The 22,692-nt window shown below is 42.2% G+C and overlaps 1 protein-coding gene across 3 annotated transcripts in view; it reads right to left on the reverse strand.

Moving 5' to 3' along the window:
• Window positions 1–5,120: 5,120 nt before the first annotated feature.
• LOC117052295 (tetraspanin-15-like) overlaps window positions 5,121–22,692 on the reverse strand; it is an 88,320-nt gene continuing 70,748 nt past the window's right edge. Inside the window, exons 5-7 of one of the 3 annotated variants that reach the window (XM_033159103.1) lie at window positions 18,832–18,885; window positions 17,517–17,633; window positions 5,121–5,592 (exon numbers count right to left, since the gene is read on the reverse strand). In XM_033159103.1, coding sequence (XP_033014994.1) covers window positions 5,362–5,592; window positions 17,517–17,633; window positions 18,832–18,885 — 402 coding nt within the window. In that variant the 3' untranslated portion in view covers window positions 5,121–5,361. The remainder of the gene's footprint in view (window positions 5,593–17,516; window positions 17,634–18,831; window positions 18,886–22,692) is intronic. The other 2 variants (XM_033159102.1, XM_033159101.1) reach the window with 2 other exon arrangements.

Genomic DNA, 22,692 nt, shown 5'->3' on the forward strand with positions numbered 1-22,692 from the left:
AAGAAGCCCACTTGTTCGGAATGCAGAGGTTTGTGGAAGACAAAGGGGATTTTATTTCAGAGCCATCTGAATTTCTAGTCCCAGATCATAGCTCGTTTGCAAATGCAGTTCGTCCACCCTTGCTCATTGCTATTATTTTAAATACGAAGCAAGGGTTGTTGAGGATAAATAGGTGAATCCATCCAGGAGGTAAGAAGAGTAGGATTCAATCACACGGTCTAAGAACAGACCTGGGTTGAATGTGCTATTTGGGGATTGTTAATATTTTCTCTGAAGATATTCCAGAGGAGTAGCAGTGCTAGGCTATGTTGCAGAAGAAGAAGAAACCCCCAAAGAATTTTGTTGAATTGACTGGTGAATTTATTATGGCATGATCTGCAAAAGCTGATGCCATACTAAATTTGTTAAATATTTAAGGTTCCACAATTTTTTTTTTGTTTTCTCTGAAAAGCTTCACCTTGGGATCCTACAGGCTGAATTCATTCCTGTGCAGATTCATGTCCGGCTAGGTATGAAACGAGTGCTAAATGATTTACGCTGCTCTGCAACCATGCATTATACATCAAGGGGCCTGGCAGTGCAGGAAATCAAAGCTCCATGAATGCTGCTGTTTCAGCCTGACAGGGCAAAGCACCCACAGATGAGCCTTCATGCAAAACAAGGCGGAAACGACCAGTGGGAAATGGCATCTGGAAATATCAGATGGAGACAGGCTTGTGAATAAAAATGAGGGTATTTTAAGAGCTCCTTTTATTTATTCATTTTAAAAATAAAGTCTAAGGTGGAAGGAAGAGGATAGGGCTTAATAATTTACATGTAAATCCATACACACCTATGCTTTAACATGTCGTCTGCTTTACAACCTTGTGTTTGACATCCCAGAAAACCTGCAATGTAGCTTAGTGGCTTGGTCCAAGACCCAGGGCTGTAGCTCAGTTGTAGTAGTAGTAGTAGTAGTAATAATAATAATAATAATAATAATAATAATAATAATAATAATAGTAGTAGTAGTAGTAGTAAAAAATATGGGATGCGGGTGGCGTTGTAGTCTAAAGCAATGAGCCTCTTGGGCTTGCTGATTGGAAGGTTGGCGCTTTGAATCCCCGCGACGGGGTGAGCTCCCGTTGCTCAGTCCATGCTCCTGCCAACCTAGCAGTTCGAAAGCACGTCAAAGTGCAAGTAGATAAATAGGTACTGCTCTGACGGGAAGGTAAACGGCATTTCTGTACGCTCTGGCTTCCGTCATGGTGTTCTGTTGCGGCAGAAGCGGTTTATTCCTGCTGGCCACATGACCCGGAAAGCTGTCTGTGGACAAATGCCAGTTCCCTCAGCCTGAAGTGAGATGAGCGCCGCACCCCATAGTCACCTTTGACTGGACTTAACTGTCCAGGGGTCCTTTACCTTTTTATTACTACTACTAATACGTTGTTGTTGTTGTTGTTGTTGTTGTTGTTGTTGTTGTTGTTGTTGTTGTTGTTAGAATTTATATACTGCCCTATACCCAGAGGTCTCAGGGTGATTCACAGAACAAAATCAAAATATAAAACTACAAGATATATAATCAAAATAAAATCAACCCAATAAGACCCCCCTAAAAGTTGTGAAGTTTATTTATCTCCTTGACATCTGGTGGTGGGTGGGTGCCACTGCCAAGAAGTCCCTCTGCCTGGTTCCCTGTAACCTCACATCTTGCAGTGAGGGAACCACCAGAAGACCCTTGGAGCTGGACCTCAGTGTCTGGGCTGAACAATGGGGGTGGAGACGCTCCTTCAGGTATACTGGGCCTCTGTTCTACAGCATTTGTTGTACATGCACAGGATCCCATGTTTAGTTGCTGGCATCTGTAGGTTAAGGAGTGGCCTTACCCCTCTGAAACCATGGAGAGCTGTTGTCAGTCATAACATAATAATAATTTATTGCGAGTCGATGACCCGCCACCCGCGTGGATTAAATAAGACACAAGGACACATGATTTAGGTTAATGGGCAAAATAACCAACTTTATTGGTTACGGCATGTGAGTGGTATTGGCTTAGACATTGGACAAGAGCATAATGCTTGACTCCACCCCGTCCGGCAGGGAGTCACCTTAGGGTTAACACCCAGTGGGAGGAGCTTGTTGATGGAAGCTTCCCCTGACATCACCGGGGTCGTGCCATGGCCCTAGCTACCACCAGGGCATCGAACAGGATCCATGACCACCAGATCCCTTTAAAGGGATACCCCTAGGAGGTAGGTGATGGTCCGAACCTGATCTCCAACACACAACACATATTACATCACATTGAATATTCCAATGCCTATCCGCCAATACCATAAGGTTGTGACGAGTTGCTACGAGTTAGGCGAAAAAACCAGGAGGCCGGTGCCAATTTGCCAAATGGATAAAAAACTCCTACCAGGTATCCCCAGCCACTCTGGGCTGCTCCCAACAGAATATTAAAAATGCGATAAAACATCAAACATTAAAAATTTCTCTAAACAGGGCTGCCTTCAGATGTCTTCAAAAAGTGAGGTAGTTGTTTATTTCCTCTACATTTGATGGGAGGGCATTCCGCAGGGAGGGCGCCACTACCAAGAAGGCCCTCTGCCTGGTTCCCTGTAACCTCACTTCTCACAGTGAGGGAACTGCCAGAAGGCCCTCAGTGCTGGACCTCAGTGTGTAGACTATGCTGAGCTAGATGGAACGATGGCCTGATTTAATATGATCAGTGAGTGCCATTGCAGAGGTGGGATGAATCCAGAGTTCCCCATTCTGTGTTCAGCTACTTACTCAGTGGACCAGCATACAACATGTGTCTAAAAGGGCCTATTTGCTTCATTGGGGGCTGATCAAATAACACCAGAGTGTTTGTTTAGCAGTGCTGTGTAAGTTAGAACATGCCAGATGTTTTCCATAACTACAATAATTTGTTACTACAACTCACTGAGAAAGCCTAAGGCAAAGCACTTAGATCTGGGCAGGGATCCAAGACCTGGATCCAAGTGCAATTTAAACAAGCATTCCTGGTCTATTTAGGGTTGTACTATCCACCACTGCCCAACCACTCATGCAGCTCCTGCTACAACAAGTGAAGCTCCTTCATTCTGTTCACTCCCATAGCCTGGTAGTGCTGAGGACTTCTAAGAATTTCAGGAGAACGCTGCCTAGATAAGACCAAAGGTCCATCTAATCCTCCAGCCATTTCCACAGATAATGGCCAACTAGATGCTCCAATGGGAAGCCAAACAGGCAGGGTGTGAGTGTAACTCTTGTGTGATTTCCAGAAACTGGTATTCAGAGGCATATGGTTTCAAAATATGGCTGTAGATAAACATAGACCTATTTTCCAGGGATTAGTCCCAGATTTATAGAAGCTGTCCCATTTCTGATTTGATCCCAGAATGTCCCACTTTTCCTTAGGACATCCCTACTTTCATCAGAGAAATATTGGAGGGTGTGGAGTTATGTGAACCCTGAACCAAGGAGATAAGTACTGTAACTATACAACCAGGGCTTTTTCAGCTGGAACTCACTGGAACTCAGTTCTGACATCTCTCAGGTGGGCTACATTGCCATTATAAAAGAAATCATGGTGATTTCTGGCATCTCTTTTTCTAGAAAAATAGCAGATTACAACCTTTAGAAAACATCTGAAGGTGGTCCTGTAAAGGGAGGGTTGTTTTTTTAATGTTTAGTATTTTTATATATGTTGGAAGCCAGAATGGCTGAGGCAACATTTTATCAGATAAATATTGGAGATAAATATTGCAGACCTAATCCTCTTGTGAAGCATCAAAGTCTGTGACCATCACTACACCTTGTGGGAGCAAACTCCATCATTTAACTATGTGCTGTGTGAAGAAGTAGCTCCTTTATGTCTGTTCTGAAGGTCCAACCATGAAGGCAAACTCTTCCATTGCCTCACAAGACAGATGGATGCCAACCAATGTGAATGTTCCAATAGTCAGCACCATTGGATAGCTCCAAATTGTAGTATTATGAGAGAATGAGAAAAAATGATTTCTACCCACTTTCCCCACACCATGCATATATTATGTGTCAAAGATGTTAACAGTTAGAGCTCCACAGCAGCCCATAGCAATGCTAAACATAGATACACATTTGCCAACATTGCTGGTGGATGGTGATATCCCTGGAAGGTGTACATCAGTGGTGGACTGGTTGTGGGTGAACAAATTTCAATTTGGTGCAGATGAGATGAAGCTGCTGATCCAAGGGGTCTCCCCACTCCACCGGTAAGCTGGAGAAATCCCTGCTCTGAATGAGGTCACACTCTCCTGTAAGGATGAGGTTTATAGTTCTGTTAGGTATCACCTTATATTATTATCAGGATATCTCTCTCTCATAAAATGGTAGAGTTGGAAGAGACACCAAGGATCATCATGTCCAACCCCCTGCAATGCAGGAATCCCTGACAGATGGCCACCAAACCTCTGCTTAGAAACCTCCAGTGAAGGAGAGGCCACCACCTTCTGAGGTAGCTCATTCCACGGTCAAACAGCTCCTACCCTTGGAAAGTTCTTGTAATTTGAACCCATTGGTTTGGGTCCTGCCTATATATATAGTATTAGATACACACAAAGACCAGGTCAGATCTGTGCTTAATAGATACCGTAACTACTTTGTACCCATTTGGTGGTTTGGGAATGTGCGTGTGGTTATTGTTGAGCTGAAACAGGATCTTCATTGCCAAGGCTGACACCCACTTTTTTGCAACACTTTGTTGTAGTGAAATTGCCACAGCGCCACGAGGAAATGCCCTCAATGTTTTGGCAGCACAGTGACACCAATTTACATGAAGACATGCTTGTTCCTCAGTGATGCCCACAAAGGCAGATCTGATGACTGTACAGCTGTGACACCATCATTATCCCTGTATGTAGCCTTTAAAATGGTGTGAAGTCAGGGCTGCAGACAAATATAGGGGATTTCAGGGGACCAGATGCATCTGGGTGAGAAAACAGGAGCATTTTGGAATTTTACACGGGATGCCAACATGTGCAACTTTCATGTTGTACCTGCTCCTACGTTCTAGGATGCTTTCAGTGGAAGATACTGGATAAAGGCAAGACCATATTTTATTTCCAAAAAAGACATACAAAAAAATTGTGGAATCATAAAATTAAAAAAATGCTACCGTAGGACACTCACTGAACCCAAATTAACCCACATTAACACCAACCAACCACACCCTTCTGAAGACTGTGTGGGATTTTAAAGACATAGCACCTTTTGTCATATCTACTTCCCGCTTTGCTAAATGAAACAAATCACAATGCTTCCCTGCTTCTACGGATGCACTAAGCCTTGACCAGACTCTCTCAGAAGGCCAGTCTTTCAGACAGTTCCAAAATATAATCAAACTTTACTTTGGAAGATGTCATCATTTACTGTGTCATCCTCTTTGTCAAGGACTGGTAAGTAGCCACCTTCACGGGGCAAACACCAGCACCAACCAGCCCCAGTGAGGTCCAGAGAGGCAAAGTCGAAGTCAGTCATGTCTAGTGCCTTGAAATCCACAGTGTCCAGACTGTAATGAATCTCGTTGAGCTTTTGCCAGTATAACCAGGCCATCACCAAACCTACTGCCTGCAAGAAAAGATGGAGACAAAATTACTTGTTAACATGTGTGCTTTAAAATGCAATTATGACAGGGTATGTATGTGTATAGACTGAACAACAACAACAACAACAACAACAACAACAACAACAACATGTATGTGTATAGCCAGGGTTTCCCCTAATACAACAGTGTGAGTATGCATAACCCAAGTGAAGCTGCTTTGATAGAAAAACCTGCAGGGAAAGTTCACAGCAAGTAAGAACACCTGTGTTTACCCTCCATGGTCCAGCACAGCAGCCAACATGCAAAAGGCAATGGGTCCATTTGGGCACTCTTGGAGGCTAACCTTATTAGCAGCAGAGGTACCTTTAGTCGGTCCTTGCAAAAAAGCGAATGCAATTCTAGGCTGCATCAGCAGAAGTCGAGTGTTCAGGTCAAGGGAAGTCATAAAGGTAAAGGCAAAGGACCCCTGACAGTTAAGTCCAGTCGCAAACGACTCTGGGGTTGCGGTGCTCATCTTGCTTTACTGGCCGAGGGAGCCAACATTTGTCCGCAGAGAGTTTTTCCGGGTCGTGTGGCCAGCATGACTAAGCCGCTTCTAGCGAAACCAGAGCAGTGCACGGAAACACAGTTCACCTTCTCACTGGAGTGGTACCTATTTATCTACTTGTACTTTGATGTGCTTTCGAACTGCTAGGTTGGCAGGAGCTAGGACCGAGCAACGGGAGCTCACCCTGTCGTGGGGATTTGAATTGCTGACCTTCCGATCAGCAAGCCCTAGGCTCAGTGGTTAAGACCACAGTGCCACCCGCGTCCCAAGGGAAGTCATAGTCCCACTCTATTCTGCTTTGGTCAGACCACACCTGGAATACTGTGTCCAATTCTGGGCACCACAATCTAAGAAGGATGTTGACCAGCTGGAACATGTGCAGGAGGGCAACCAAGATGAAGAGGAACAGTTAAGAACTTTAAAAGTACAAAGGGAGTGTGGTGTGTTGCCCTTACAGAAAAAATGACTCTCAAATTAAGAATGGCAAGAACAACAAAGCACGAAGATACCTTTGTGGGAGAATTGTGGATCTTCATTTCATTCACAATTTCTCCAGAAAACCAGAGATCAGTTTTGTTTATACTAGCTTGTAGATCCCTTAATAACATGTTTTGTAGATGTGTAGTGTTATTAGTTGTGATGTATGTGTGGGAATGTAGGTTTTCATAATATATTTTTTGGGGGTCTTTGGGTTGTTATTTTTAAGTGAGGTCCCAGGAACTTCAGGTTTATTTTATTTAAATAAGGATCCTGTGCAGTTAAATAACTCCACTTGTGGAAGCTCATTTTTAAAAAGCTCATACCTAGAAAGCTTACACTTAGTTGGTCTTTGAGGTGCTACTTGAATTATTAAAAATAATAATTTGGGGGGAAAGTTTCTTCTAAAGACTGTCTTAAGACAAAAAGATTGATTCTCTTAAGGGAGTTCTTTTTGGATCATCTATTAATATATATTTTTTAAAAAAAATATTTCATTTGTTATTTATTATGACTATGACTATGACAGACCATCACGGCTACCTACCTGAATCATGGAGGATAAGTTTGCTGCAAACTATTAGCCATGATAGCTATGCTCCTGTTCTACTGCTGGAGGCATTACGTCTTCAAAGACATTATCTGTTTCTAGGGATCACAAGTCAGGTGATCAGGTGTTGCCGGTGGGCTTCCCATGGGCATGTGAGCACAGGATGGTGCATGAAATGGACCTTTGCCCAGATCAATCAGCCAGTCTCTTCTCGTGTTCCTGCGTTCCAAGCATAATAGGAGGACGCAGACTCCTGGAAACAGGTGGGTTCCTATTATGTGGGCCGCTATTCATAACGTAGATAACTGTCTGGAGAAGCACTGATAGAGCCTGAGATTCCAGCAACTGCCAGATCACCCTAAAAAGCTATAAACTGGGCCTTTGTTATTTCAGATCAAGAGAGAGCTCAATATGGTATATTGTGAGCAGGAAAATGTATTCATTAGTGACAAGCGCTACTTCTTCATTCGCAAAGTGGGCTTATTTATAACTTTCTGCTTCCACCTGATATCTCCCTTGATAACGGTCCCAATGCAGCAATTGTAAGCAATATACTGTAACAGAGAATGTGTTCTGTTCTTCAAAAAATAATCAGGTAGAAGCTGTTAGCTAGGAAACAGATGCTGATGATAAATAATGATTGTAAGAGCATTAATCAGCACCATCCTGTGTGCACTAGGAACAGCATGCATTCAGGAAAAATCAGGGAAGTTGCTTGATTTGCATTAACTCCTTGATCACTCCAATGACAGCTTATTTGCAGGAAAACAGCTTGAACCAAATTCAATGAAACTATGGCATACAGCAGACACGTCTCTTCTCCCTCCCCCAGATATACTGTTTAAGAGTCATTGCCACCCATTATATGTGTGCTCACAATTTTAGCCCATAAAATTTTAGCTCATAATTTTATGGTTCTGAGATCAGACAGGTTGTGTGCATGTTTGCATGTGTGTGCTTTAAAAATCTGCAGTGCCCCTTTGATTGGACAAACTTAGCCAGAGGGAAAAATCAGTAAGTGTTCGCATCAGTCAATCATACTGCCCTCAAGTCTCTTTAAAGTTGTCCTGTATCTCCAGGTAATGACAGTTTTTTGATGCCACCAGCTGTGATGAAGAGCAGCTGTGATGACAACTGTGTTTGACTCAACTTCATTCAGCTTTTCAACCTAGTGAGGTTCCCATAAAAGGCACCAACTATTTCTACTTATAAAGGGTAGTTGGGGATTTTCTGGTAATTGTCCCTGGAAAATCACCCTGCCTGGTTTCCTTTTTTCTTTTTTTGCCTTAAAAACCTTTGAAAATTTCAGTAAGTTGCACTGCTGCCATAATAAACATACCCCAAACTAAAACCAATCCTTGCAGCCTCTCATTCTTATAAAATACTGCTATACTTATAAGCCATTCCAACTCTAAACCTCAGTGGGTAGCACCAGCAATCTGGATATTATTGTTGGTTGTACTCTGTGTATGCTGCCTTGGCAAGATCTTTGTTTTGAAAGATGGGATATAAAGAAACAAGCATCTGCATGAAAACCTCTACTTGCAACATGATTTTGGAGTCATGGATGATGGCATTGTATTGCTAGCACATCTATTTGCATAACTGCTGTTCTCTTAAGAAATTATTTCTGGTGTGGTAGGTCTTTGGAATCAGTAAGTTTGGTGCTGTGCTGAATTACCCAATAGACAGACCACACATATCCTTAGGGATCCAGCAAAGCAAAAAAAAAAAAAAAAAAAGGAGAAAATTTTGAAAGAATTTGACATATTACAAATAAAGCAGCTAAGTATGAAGTAATCACCATGGGGAAAATCAGAACTCTTGTACTCCTTGTACTCCACACTCCTCCCACATTTTTGGTCGTATTTTTATTACTAATATCCACCTAAACCAGGGAGACATTAACAAAATAATGCAAGAAAATTGGATCCTGTTATGTGCTGCACATAACATGCATGGAATTTTCAGCACACATGTAAACTTCATTAAAAAATTTTTTTTGGTTAAGTATTGGTTTTATTTTGAATTACATACAGGGGTGGGGCACAATCATCTTTTCAGTGCTTAGGACCTCTAAAGCAGCTTTTCTCAACCTTGGGTCCCCAGATGTTTTTGGCCTACAACTCCCATCATCCCTAGGTAGCAGGACCAGTGGTCAGGGATGATGGGAATTGTAGTCTCAAAACATCTTCACTTTACCTTCTAAGTTTTGTACCCTCCCTTCTAACTTCCCAAATCTTTCAGTGATAACAGATGTACCACGTTCAATATCAGCTTTAACTTGCAGAGAGAGCCCTTTCATTGACTCTTTCATCGATTCTTTCATCAATTCTAACATATCTTTTCTAAAGGTATTAAATTGTGGTAATTTCATTCAATTCAGCCCTCCCAATCCTATCTGAGGCACCTTGGTCATCCTGCAGCGAGGCCTTTCGTTTTCCTCTTAGAGCGGAAAGCACCATGGTGGCTTTCAAGCATTTTCACTTAAGTCGACCAAAAAAGTAAGCTGGTTGACATATAGAGAGTTGTTAACAGAAGAAGAAGGTAAACTCAAACTAAAAGAGTATGATGAGCTGAAAGATTATTTACAAAGCTGGTTACACCATAGGCAATTAAATGAATTTTTTAAGGAAGACAATAAAAAGGGGTTCAGTTATACAATCTCCAGATTTCAAAAAGAAACAGTGGAAGAGAATTTTAAATTGTTAAAAAAGCATACAGTATTTTATTAGAGTTGGAAACCAAAGAGAAAAAGGTTAAATCAGTTATGATTTATGGTTCAGGATGTGGGACACAACATCCAATTTGAAAGTTGGGGAAAATTATGGAAAATTGATATAAAACTCACAGATTGCAGACTATTAAGAGAGAATTACATGAAAATGATGTATAGATGGTATATCACACCAGTGAAAATGGCAAAAATATTTAGGAAATAAAATAACAGATGTTGGGGATGTAAGGAACAGGAAGGACCTTTTTATCATATGTGGTGTGAATGCAAATGCATTAAAAAATAATGGGAAATGATATACAATGAATTAAAAAAAATGTTTAAAATGAATTTTGTTAAAACACCCTGAAGCCTTTTTGTTAGGTATCTCAAATCAACAGCTACCAAAAGAAAAATGGACATTATTTATGTATGCTACAACAGCGGCAAGAATCTTGATTGCACATTACTGGAAGACGGAAGAAATACCACCAAAGGAACAATGGCAAGAAAAACTGATGAACTATGCAGAATTGGCTAAGCTAACACACAAACTACGAGAGAAGGACAAAAAGGACTTAAAGAATTTGGGAACCATTTACAGTTTATTTGCAGAAACAACAGAATGGACTGGATTCACTGGCAGGATTTGAATAAACTCACAATTTCATTTGAGTAACAGATATTTCAGAGAAATGATAAGGGATTTTATTTTTGTGTAGGAAAAGCAGGATACGATAAATAAAACTAAATAACTCAGCAGAGGGGGAGTTGAGGAAAGTAAAGAGGAGGGGAGGGAGAATAATTGTAAATTGTTATAAAATTAAAAAAAATATTCAAAAAAGAAAAGAAAAGAAACCGCAGGTGGGGAGAGAGAGTGCTCTTGCCTTCTAATCCTGCTTGCAGGTTTCTCATTGGGGCATCTGGTTGGCTACTCTTGAGAACAGGGTGTTGGGCTAGGTGGGCCACTGGCCTGATCCAGCAGGCTGTTCTTAAGTTCTTATTTCTCAATTTGGCCCTGGCTTGGTGAGATGCTTTCAAGCAACAGTCAGTTTTCAGATCAATACCACAGACAGCTCCCAGACAGGATGGTCACTGGTGAAGATAGATTTGTGCAATGCATACAAGCTCAATTTGCTAGCTCAGAAGTATCTACGCGTAACAGCATTGGGGGTTTTTTTTAGCAGAGCAATTCTCAAGGGTTTGAGCTGCCTAACTTTAGATTGAATAAAATAATTTGAATTAAATTGAATGAAGCTGTGACTGATGGACACACACCGACTGCTATTTTGCTCCAGGTTCTGTAAGTACGGCTAGAAATTAGCATTTGGGTGGAAAACACAACTGTGTCTATAATGTGACCACCCATCTACGTGGAGATGTCACAGCAGAGGAGAAACACCCCACAGTGTGGTCTAAACAGTTTCTGCTTGAGGCATGTTACGTGCTCTCCATGAACAGTGAGAAAATGCTGCTTCCCTACTCAGGCTCTTCTTAAGTCTTAATCTGGTCCTGGGTTGGTGGGGTACTTTCAAGCAACAGCCTGTTGACAGATTAATGCCATAGACTCTCAGGGCTCAATTTAGCTACGTTTCATTTCTAAAGGGCTCTCACTGCTGTTTCTTCAGAGCTACTGAACTGTCACTTTCTTGAAAATTAGATTTATACCAATGGCGATTAGTGTCAATATGAAGAGAACTAAGTGACAAGAGCAATATTTATTAAGTTAAGCTGAACAATTTCTGTTTTGGGTTGGCTTTGTTGTGTATAAGCAATACTAATGACTTTCTTTAGTGCTAATCGATCTGGTAAACAGCCTTGTAAACTGCAATGGGTGAAGAGAAGAGTTTATATGAAGTGCCCTATCAAATAGACAACACTGTCTCTGTTAATTGCAAAGGAACATACAGAAGTCAGGAGATGGGCTGAACAATTAGCTGCTGACAGGCATATCCACTTAACTAAGAATTAACAGGTGAATGTTTTCACTGACAAGTCAATTTACACTTGGGAGAAGCTGGGATGCACTCTTATGATAGCCACTGAATTCTCTGTGATAGTTCAAGTTTTAAAAAAAGGCATCTGGTTTTACATTACCCAGATAAAAATAAACAATGGTTTGTCAAGATGAAAGCTCTTAAAGCTACCATGTGCTCCTCTGGTCCCATTTTGTAAAGCATATGTAAAACGACTGCAAGTAGTGCTGTGAACTGGGCTTGTGTATTGCAGGACATAGTCATAAGGACATAAGAGCCTGCTGGATCAGGCCAATGGCCCATCTAGTCCAGCATCCTGTTCTCACAGGGGCCAACCAGACGCCCGTGGGAGACCAGGGAGCAAAACATGAGCAGAAGACCACTCTCGCCTCCTGCGGTTTCCAGCAACTGGCATTTGGAATCATTGCTGCCTCCAACTGTGAAGGCAGAGCAGAGCCATTGTGGCTGAATTTATCCCATCCTCTTTTAATGCTGGTGGCCATCCCTGTGTCCTTGGGGAGCAAGTTCTACAGTTTGACTATGTGCTGCGTGAAGAAGTCCTTTCTTTTATATGTCCCAAATCTTCCAATAGTCCTAAATCTTCCAACATTCAGCTTAATTGGGTGTCCATGAGTTCGAGTGTTATGAGAGGGAGAAACAACTTTTGTCTGTCTACTTCTCCATGCCAGGCACCATTTTATAAACTTCTATCCTGTTGTATCCCTTCTAACAAGGTGATACAAGGGAGCCATTATTGCCTGTGGTGTGCTACACCACACCACACCACACCGCTGTCTCAGGTCAAACACTGGTGACAATGGTGGGGAAAAAAGGTGGTTTGGTGGACCAAACACATAAAACTGAAAATAAGGCAAGCTGCTGTGTTTTTTTTAAACAATATCACTGTTTCGCCTTCATCCCTCTGGTGGCAGCAATATGGGAAGTGCAGGGACTGGGGTAGGTTAGGAGAAAACTCGCAGGCAAGCTCAGTTTCTCTTCTCTTCTCTCTCCTACACTGTCCCCCACGATGGGGAAGCTCCAGGTGCCATCATAAGGCACAACTGCTAGCTTCCAGCTGTGGATTCTTACCAAAAGAGAACCACCTCCCTTGTAAAAAAATATGAAGGATGCCAGCATAATGGATGGGATCAGTTTTAGAGTAACCAGCCGAGGAACACTGGCAATTCAACAGACCGCTGTGGGGAACAGACACTGTCCCCCTTGTTTTCACCTCCCTAACCTGCTACCCAGGGCAGTCTGCCCAGTTTGCATGAGTGTTACCCAGCAAGATGAACACTCTCCTTCACTTCCTCTAATTTTAGCGATGGATTTTGATGACTTGGAGAGAACACAGAGAAAAGCCTTTAAAACGTTTTCTTCATTTTTTTTTTTTTTTGGTTAACGTTTATACAGTCAAAGTGCACTGAGTCTTGTGATGTGTGAAGACCAAAAGGCCAGAAATTGTTTTTACTGTCCTATAATATTAATAAAAGCATCCAGAATATGCTTTTCTCTGAAGCAATGCAGATTCTGGCTATTGCAGTGCAAGTTATTATTACTGCATCCAAATCATCTACTTAACACAACTATATTGACATTTGAGGAAAGAGAGCTCAAGTTTGTGTATCTTGGCAAAACCATCACTATTTTTTTTTTTTTGCTTAGTGTGAATAATGTGTTTATTGAAGCAATGGACAGTTTTCAGTTTTATGGGGTGCTAAAGAGCATTCATTTCCTTCTTTTAAAGCACTTTGTTTTTGTAAATGATATGCTCAGTGCCTCCCTGTCACTTAGCAACCTTCCCTGATTTTCAGAAAGTCTTCTTTGAGGATTATAAATGGATGTTAATCAGCTGAGGGGTTGGGGGGCTGCTACGGCTGGAGAGGACTTTGTGTGCTTCGAGGGCAGCACTTCCTCTTCAGGCAAAGAGACATTTCACCTACTTACCTTAAAGGGAACAGAAGCAGTGAACTGGAGGAGGGTGGCCTTCCCCTGCTTGATCACAGCAGCCATTGCAAAGGGAGAGGGCAGCCCCGCAGGAGCTCCCCACCAGCTCTGCCAAAAGACCCCCAAATCCTCCTCTCATTGAAACCTTTCTGCTCCAGCTGGTCTCTGAAAGAATTCTGTTACTATGAATCAGTGCCTGGGTTTTCTTTTTTCCTCTGCTCACGAAGTCCCTTTTCCTTTTGTGGGACTGTCCAGCACTGGTATCTGTACCCTGTCCTGGAGGCTCATTTAGGCTGAAGAGTGGGATAGAAATAATTCAAAAAGTAGTAATTAAGGGGCTTTTGTAGTACTGCCATGCCAAGTAGGTTATGCTTTCCAATGCGGCCAGGGAGTGGCCTCACTGATTAGCTTCCAGAAAAATGCCAGCTAGCATTATGGCTTCCATTTCAAACCAGAGCTCAAAGCCAGTGCAGTCCACGGCTCTGTTCCCGAACTGCTCAGTGCTTGGAGTTCCCCAGCTAGGCTGGAGCCCTGGCTTCCCTCAGCACTCTAGTTAGCCAACCTGCAAGGGCCAATCCTGGTGCACCCAGCTGCGCCTTTTACCAACTGCAACTGGTTTGACAGCTATGGCCATTCCTGGACTGGGAAAGCCTGGCCACAGTAGTTCATTGGTTACTTCAAGCTTGGATTACTGCAATGCACTCTGTGGGGCTTCCCTTGTGCTTGATTCGGAAGTTGCAGTTAGTGCAGAATGCTGCAGCATGATTGCTGACAGGAATGAGGACTTGTCAGCATAGAACAACTGTGCTCAGAAATCTCTGCTGGTTTCTGATTTGCTACTGGGCCAAGTTCAGGTCGTTACTATTAGTATAAAGCCTTTAACAACTTGGGACCAGTTCACCTTCAAGATTGCTTTACTTCATATGCACCCATTCACTGCTTTGATCAGCAGAACTGGCACTGTTCCTGGTGTCAATTTGTAAGAACTCCCGAAGATTGGCAGATGAAGTTAATTGAATACATGGAACTCGCAGAACTGACCGCGAAACTCCGAGACCAGAGGGAGGAGAAGGTGCAAGAAGAGTGGAAGAAATTCAAAGAATATTTGAAACAACGTGAAAAGTTAGATATCTGAAAGTGAAATCGGTGGATACAATAGGCGATAGCATTACAATGTTAGCTTAAAATAGTATATAAGAAGTTAAGATTGTGATTTCTTTTTATGCTTTGTATTATGGTAATGAATAAGTTTATAGAGATAAGATGTTAGATTAGGATTAAGAATAATTGTAAAATAAGAGTTAAAGTAGTTACAAAGTTACTACAGTAAAATTAAACTGAACACAGACGAGAGGACGTCCCCCAAGTAAGATTAGAAATAAGATTAAAATAATTAGATTGGTGTGTTCCTGTTGTAGGTGGGTTTTCAGGTAATGTATTTGTTTTTTTCTGTTTGTTTTTTGTATTTTGTAGTTTGTTTGTATTTTTTGTAGTATGTATGTATTTTCTTTGCTTGTTATGTGTTGAAATACCAATAAATTTCTTTTTTAAAAAAAGAATTCCCCTCTTGTTGGTGTTAGCCAGGCGCTTCACTGTACTGCCAAAAACATTTTTGTTTAGATAAGTCTACCCAGAAGCTTAGAAAGTTCATGCGAGTGTTAGTAATTTTAACTTTCTGAAAATTTTAAAATTGTTGTTAATTTTTCTTATTGATAATTTTATTGTTTTATCTTTTTAGTAAGCCACTTTGTGGTTGTGGTTGTTTTTAGTCATCAAGCGGCGTATAAATGGAGACCATCCCCCATGCTTGCCCTTCGCGTGTGGAAACAGCCTAAGCTTCCACTCCCTTCTGATCCAACGATCTGCCTTGGATTCTGATCGCTGCCTGGCTTGGATTGTGCATCCCCTGATGTGAGCTTCTGAATCTTCTCTCCTGCTAGAACATGAACCTGCTTCTGGCTCTGTTAGCATGGGGTAGCCTGTTAGCATGGGTTAGCCTGGTGTGCTCTGGTCCATGGGGTCACAAAGAGACTGACACAACTGAATGACTGAACAACAAAAGCATGGGGTTGACTCTGGCTATTCAGCCTAAGTCTCCAACCAGACTACCTGTAGACTGTGCCCTTGGCAAGGCTGGCATCCAATGAATTCACAATTGTAGATGCTCAGAAACAGCCTTCCACAAGCTGGTGCCCTTCAGATTAGGCATGGTGCTGGACTGATGAGAGTTGCCATCCAAGACAACTGAAGAGGTTGGAGAAAGCTGCTCAACAAACTCCCGGAGTATTTGCAACCATCCGAAACACAATACAAACCTCTGCTCAACTGGCTTAATATTTATTCATCACACTTATACCCCACTTTTCCCTTCAAGGAGATCAAGATGGCACACACCCTTCCCCCCTCTCAATTTTATCCTCATAACAACCCTGTGAGGTAGGTCAGGCTGAGAGACAGTGACTAGCTCAAGGTCACCCAGTGAGCTTCATGGTCTCCCAGGTTCTATTCTGACACTCCAACCACTATGCCACAACTGGCTCTTTAGGATAGTTAGCCACACACATGATGTGCGTGTTTGTCACCAACATCATCATTCTTCATCATCATCAGTGTGAAGAGCCTGCAGCCTCTGCCTCTCGTGTCCCAATCCCTGTTGGATACAAAGGTCATGGCGCTAGCTGACGGGAAGGAGTCTGTGGACACATTAAAAAAGGATGTAGGGCTCCAACCACATACAGGGTTTCCCAAGGCAGAATAAAGCAGTATTATGACTTCCCTTATGTTAGTTTCCTAGAGATGAAGAGACAGAGCGGTTTTCTGATATGTGCAATAGATTGGAAAGACAACTGAAAGCTAATGAAATATGCCATGGCTGTTATGAATGGAGAATTAATCCTAAGTGGCTGTTAAACAGTAATAAGAGCATTTTTTGGTACATGGTTGAATAATTTTATGATATATGAACCAGAAGTATGATAAATTATCTGCACTGATCTATGCATCTGAATATGCCTTTAAAAGAAGTTTTACTAGATATGAAGGTTACTTCATATCTAGGAAACTTGATGTCCACGAGCAATAAAACAGAAAGCAACAGCAGGAAGCTTTTGATTAAAGGTACAGGAGACCTGCAAAACCTCAGCTGTGCTTTGCCTACCCACTCTGGATAGATTGGAGTGCAATTGGGGTTTATTGCAACCCATTTTCAGTGGCACAAATCAAGTTGAAAAAACATGGAAGGAAACTCTGACAATTTTTCCATGTTGCTATCAGGAGTCTCTGAAAAAAATGAGGTAAGGATCAGAATTCCAGAGGAAGAAACCAGGGTCTGTCAGTTAATGGAAATAGCCATACTGAATAATTTGGTGAGGGGCTGAGAGATTATAGCTATGATGATTTTTTAAAAAATAAAATAAAATCAGAAGTGGTTGTCCTGCATTGTCATATGGGTCAATTAAGTTAGATGTGGATGCTGATTTTGGGGAAGCATTATTATTATTATTATTATTATTATTATTATTATTATTATTATTATTATTATTATTATCATCATCATCATCATCAATACCCCAACCATCTGGCTTAATTAATGCAGAATTTTGTCTCTAAAAAAAAGTATTTGGAATGTAGTTTCATGGTGATCTATAGTAAAGAAGTAATGTCTTCACCTCTGTTTTGGGGGGAAAACACACACCCCTGAATAGCCATCCAGGAGCAACACAATGTTTACATACCTGTGGAAACAGCAGAGAGCAAACAATTCCAAAAGTGGCTTCAAAATTGTCTTTAAGCCACAAGCCGACTGCATGGATGCAGCCACGCACGTGAATAGTGGCCACCAGCTCCAGGCGCTACAAAGAGAACAGATCACATTAAAGGCAATATTTTGAGTCTGAGTAACTCCTTCAGCTCCTTGTAGAAGTCTAGTGACTTCTGTTTCAGTGTATCTGAAGAAGTGTGCATGCACCCAAAAGCTTACACCCAGAAGAAACTTAGTTGGTCTCTGAGGTGCTACTGGACAATTTTTTATTCTTTTATTTATTTCAACTGCGTCAGACCAACATGGCTACCCTACCTAAATCTTATAAATTACATGAGACCAACAGGGATCTCATGGGTCTACCAAAAACCAATTGGAATTATGAGATTTGATTCCAACAAAGCAAGTCAAAAACAGTGTGCCTTGGAATCCCAGTTGCTGGGAATTGCAGGAGGGGAGAGAGCTGCTGTTGAGCCTGGGGGCACCTGGTTGGCCACCATGAGAACAGGAGGCTGGACCAGAAGGGACTTTGGCCTGATCCAGCAGGGCTCTTCTTACATTTTATTTTATTATAATTTTATTTATAATGTTTAAACAATCCAACAACATTTCAAATTTAGCAATCAATCATTCCACCCACGACTTCCCCTCCCTCCCTCCATGGTTCCCTCAAAATTTCAATTTATGCTGCATGTTATAGTTACTCTATACCTTCATTTTATCTCACAATAAAACACAAAGTTCGCCCCCACCGCTGTCCTTACTCAAATCCTATTTGCGTCCTAACTTTTTTACACTGAATTTTTAAGTATTCTGCAAACATTTTCCACAGCTCTTCTTGCATTACTATTCCAGAAGCCAGCCAGATGCCACAATGGGAAGCTCACAAGTAAGACATGAGTTCCAGCTTATGATCCCTGGCACCTGGTACTCAGGACCTCCCACTGGGGATAGCCCATAGCCATTGGTAGCCTTGTTCCCCGTGAATTTGTCTAGCTTGCATTTAATGCCAACCAAGATACCCTGTCACCTGTCCTCAAGCTCTCACTATTCAGCTTCATTGGGTGAGGACCGCAGTTGGTTCTACTATTACACAAGAGAGGAACAAAATGTCTCTTTATCTGCTTTGCTCCATGCATATGTTTATAGCCTCCATGATGTCCTCTTCCCTTACTAAGTATCTCTTACTCGCCCCTCATGTGCCCCACAAAACACAACCTCCTCCCTCCACAAATGTCTGCTACCTAATGCCTGGCTCAGCCCTCAGGTACCTTAAAAATGTTTGTTACCTCTTTATTTAGTGTCTTGTATCCACACAGTGTGTTAATGACTTCTCCTGGGGCCTATTAAGAGAGGAAGAAGAAGATCGAAACTCAATAACAGTGCAGGTGGATGGTGGGAGTCTGTTGTTTTTAAAAGTCACAAGAAAGGTAAAAGAGGGTAGGATTCTCTCTCTTTCTCTTAAGACTTTTCACCAGACCACAAAAACTGTTGACAAACCAAGCCACAAAGGAGTTTAATAAAGGCCACTCTCTGGCCTTTTGAACACTTGCATTTGGAGAGTCAGAACTTTGCACTGAAAGTACCTCAGACTCTGCAGCAGCTTTGAAGATGGCTGAAGTCTCCTTATATTTGAGTCTTCCCTCTAGCACATCAATCCTCTGACCCCCGGTTGTCACAGCGGTGGGAAAATATGTGTAACTGCCAAACATTTTGCAAAATTCCAAGCAGTGATGAGGGTGATGCAAGTGGGGTGGGGACAGACTCAAGGCACATCAAGTGTACATGGGGAAAGGTCTCGGACTTTGCTCCATTTGCTAAGGTAGATCTATTCACTTCCAGTATGCCACCTCCATTCACAGAATCATCATACTCCATCTACTCCAAACTCCTCCTATTCGTTCAAGGAGAAAGCTGACCTATGGCCCCGTCTGCATTAGAAATTTGAACTATTATAACAAAGAATCCTGGGAGCTGTAGTTTGTTAAGAGTGCTGAGAGCATTTATTAGAGGTCTCCTGATAACTATTAGCATCCTTGACAAACAACAGCTCCCAGGATTCTTTGGGGAAGCCCTTTAAATGTATAGTGTGGACCTAAGTAGCTGGGTAGGTGGTGAGTTGTGATTATCTCTGTCTTATTTTTTTGTTTAAACAATTTATATACCACTTAACTACAATAGTATCTAAGCGGGTTACGAAGATACTAAACAAAAAAACAAAAACAAAGATCAGTTAAAAATACAAAATCCAACTTTAATTAAAAAGCCTGCTGGAATAAAAACAGTCTTCAGTAGGTGCCAGAACTTCTGTAGGGAGGGTCCTACTGAACCTCAGCTCGAAAGGAGAGCTGTAAAATTAGGCCCACAATGCCAAACACACAGCTCCTAGTGGATATGAGCCATACATCTGATCATCTAATTCCTTATATCCCACCCCAAATAAATGCAAATTGCATGTTTTGATCATTTTCTTTCTCCTCCATGCCTTCAAGGCGGACTTAATTTTCATTTTCAGACATTGTCATTCTGACAGAAAAGGTTTTCCATAAATAATGATGTGTGACGTCTTTGCATAATCCTGTATTCCTTTTGACTCTTGCGGATCACAAGGCCCAGGAACTGAAGGCCCAAGACATGGCAGGGCCTCCAGAAAGCAAAGGAATCCCTTTCCATTGATTTCCTTTGTCAGCCAAACACGTTTGTAGTAGAGCCAAACAGAGCAGGAATATCAGTCCTCCTCATAGTAAAACTGAGGAGTTCTGAAGAACAAAGAAGTCTAGAAGTGATTTTTTTTTCCCCTTTTCCTTTTTACTAACCACCATAGAACATGATTGAAATGCTCTTGGGCCTAATGCATAAACGTGAAGTGACTGCAAATTCCTATCTGGGTTACATTTCAGGCAACTCTCCCTTGTCAATGGCATTTAATCTAGAGGCAAAAAAGGGAGGTGTGGATCCCAAGGCCAAAATGAAAGCAATTCCATTAAGGTTATATCCTAGGAGGGGAAAGTTCAGGCATTGGCTCAGGGTAATTGTTAACCTGGCAGTGCTTTATTTACCACAGGCCACGGGTGATATTAAATATGAAAGGTAGCATTTGGTTGACTAAGAAGGTGGGAGACAGCAGCACAACAGAGGTTTATATGAAATGTGTGGAGAGATAAATAAATTCTTTCCTCATGCTACAATTTGCCACAGATGAGAAGGGAGTGATGGGGGGCAGCCAGAGGGGCACAAAGAGGAGCTGAGAAAGCATTTAGGGTTTAAGAGCTGCGTAAGGAGTATGGTGTCCCACACAGATGGCTGTGCTGTCATGATGTTGCCCTTGTGGCAAGATGGTGAGAGAGGCACTCAAAACCAATGATTCGTCTGGTGGGAAGCTTGGAGAAGGAGACTGAAACCCTATAAACCACAGTGGCTTCTCCTCTGCAACCCCTGAGACTACGTCGGTGCCATATGAGATCCCCTGTGAGAAAACAACTCTGGGTTCTTCACCCTCCAGAGTTAATGTAGACCAGCTCAGGCTCCCTCCCTCATGATCAAATTGTGGATGACTTGATTTCCGAGGCAAAGGATAAAATTCCCCACCCCCATTCAATGTACAGAAGCTGAGCAGACTGGCAACAGGCACAAGGCAGGGCCCCCAAAGCAGGCTATAGTCTATGCAGCTGTCTTCTCCAACATTGTGCTGCTCTCCACACACCCTGCCAGCATCTGACAACTGAGGTGTCTCCCCGACTAGTGGTAGGTCCTGAAAACTGATGCCTTGATATATACTGACCAGCACCAAGTGTGGTGTAGTGGTTAGAGTGTCGGGCCAGGACCTGGGAGCCCAGGGGTCAAATTCCTACTTGGCCAGGCTAACATACCTTGCAGGGATGTTGTGAGGATAAAGTGGAGGGGGAGGAGAACCATACATTCCACTGTATGCTCCTTGGAGGAAAGGTGGGATAGAAATGTAAAACAATAATAATATAGCACCTTAAGACCTGAGGGTAGGTTGGTGTGACTGCTTAGAACAGGGGTCCCCAAACTAAGGCTCGGGGGCCAGATGCGGCCCAATAGCCTTCTCAATCTGGCCCGCGGATGGTCTGGGAATCAGCGTATTTTACATGAGTAGAATGTGTCCTTTTATTTAAAACGCATTTCTGGGTTACCGGTATTTGTGGGGTCTGCCTGGCGTTTTTACATGAGTAGAATGTATGCTTTTATTTAAAATGCATCTCTGGGTTATCTGTGGGGCATAGGAATTTGTTCATATATATTTTTTCAAAATATAGTCCGGCCCCCCACAAGGTCTGAGGGACAGTGGACTGGCCCCCTGCTGAAAAAGTTTGCTTTAGAACACTGTGGTTCAGCAAGGGACTGGAAGGTGGCACAGGCCACCACATCCAGATGCTTATAGCCACTGTAAGGGTGGCCCTCCCTGCTCCCTGCTGCATTTTCCACATAGGGTCTCAGGCACATGGTGCAAAACTAATCAAGCATTTTAATTATTTTACACATAGAAAAATATATAATCAATGTGGTCTCCTCCCTAGGTCTCCCATGTCAACATGGTGACTTGCTGCCTCCTTTGACCTCCACACTGTGCACTCTCAAACACGTTGCAATGCATGCAATGAATTGTTCAGAAAGTGCTCTAAGGAGCTGGTTTCTTGTCTGACATGACCAGCACATATACTTCTCCAACATTAGACCCGCCCCAGGCTTTTCTGGTTTTATGCCAGATGACAGACCTTCCAACTCCATTATTTTAAGTACAGTCAAGATGGAGTGACAATCAAACTCTCTTTTCAATTCTATAGAAACCAGATGTCGCACCTCAACCCAGCTCAGAACAGCATGAATGGACCAAATTGTATTTCTGTCAGACTTTTAACCAGTGCTATTTTTCTAGAAAAAGAGGTGCTGGAACTCACCATGAACACCTTCCTCATTCTCTAAGAATGGCAATGGTGTCCATCTGAAAGGTGTTGGAACTGAGTTCTGGCGAGTTCCAGCTGAAAAAAGCTCTGATTTGAACACTGCCAGGTAGCAATAGGAAGACCAGCAAGCCTGTACTATTCCCTCATGATGCACATCACCAGATATCATTTCCTTGGACACCAGATGCACAGGAAACTAAGATTAGTTCCATTCTAACAGCA

Source organism: Lacerta agilis, chromosome 8 (genome assembly GCF_009819535.1).
Source record: "Lacerta agilis isolate rLacAgi1 chromosome 8, rLacAgi1.pri, whole genome shotgun sequence".
Classification (NCBI taxonomy): Eukaryota; Metazoa; Chordata; class Lepidosauria; order Squamata; family Lacertidae; genus Lacerta; species Lacerta agilis.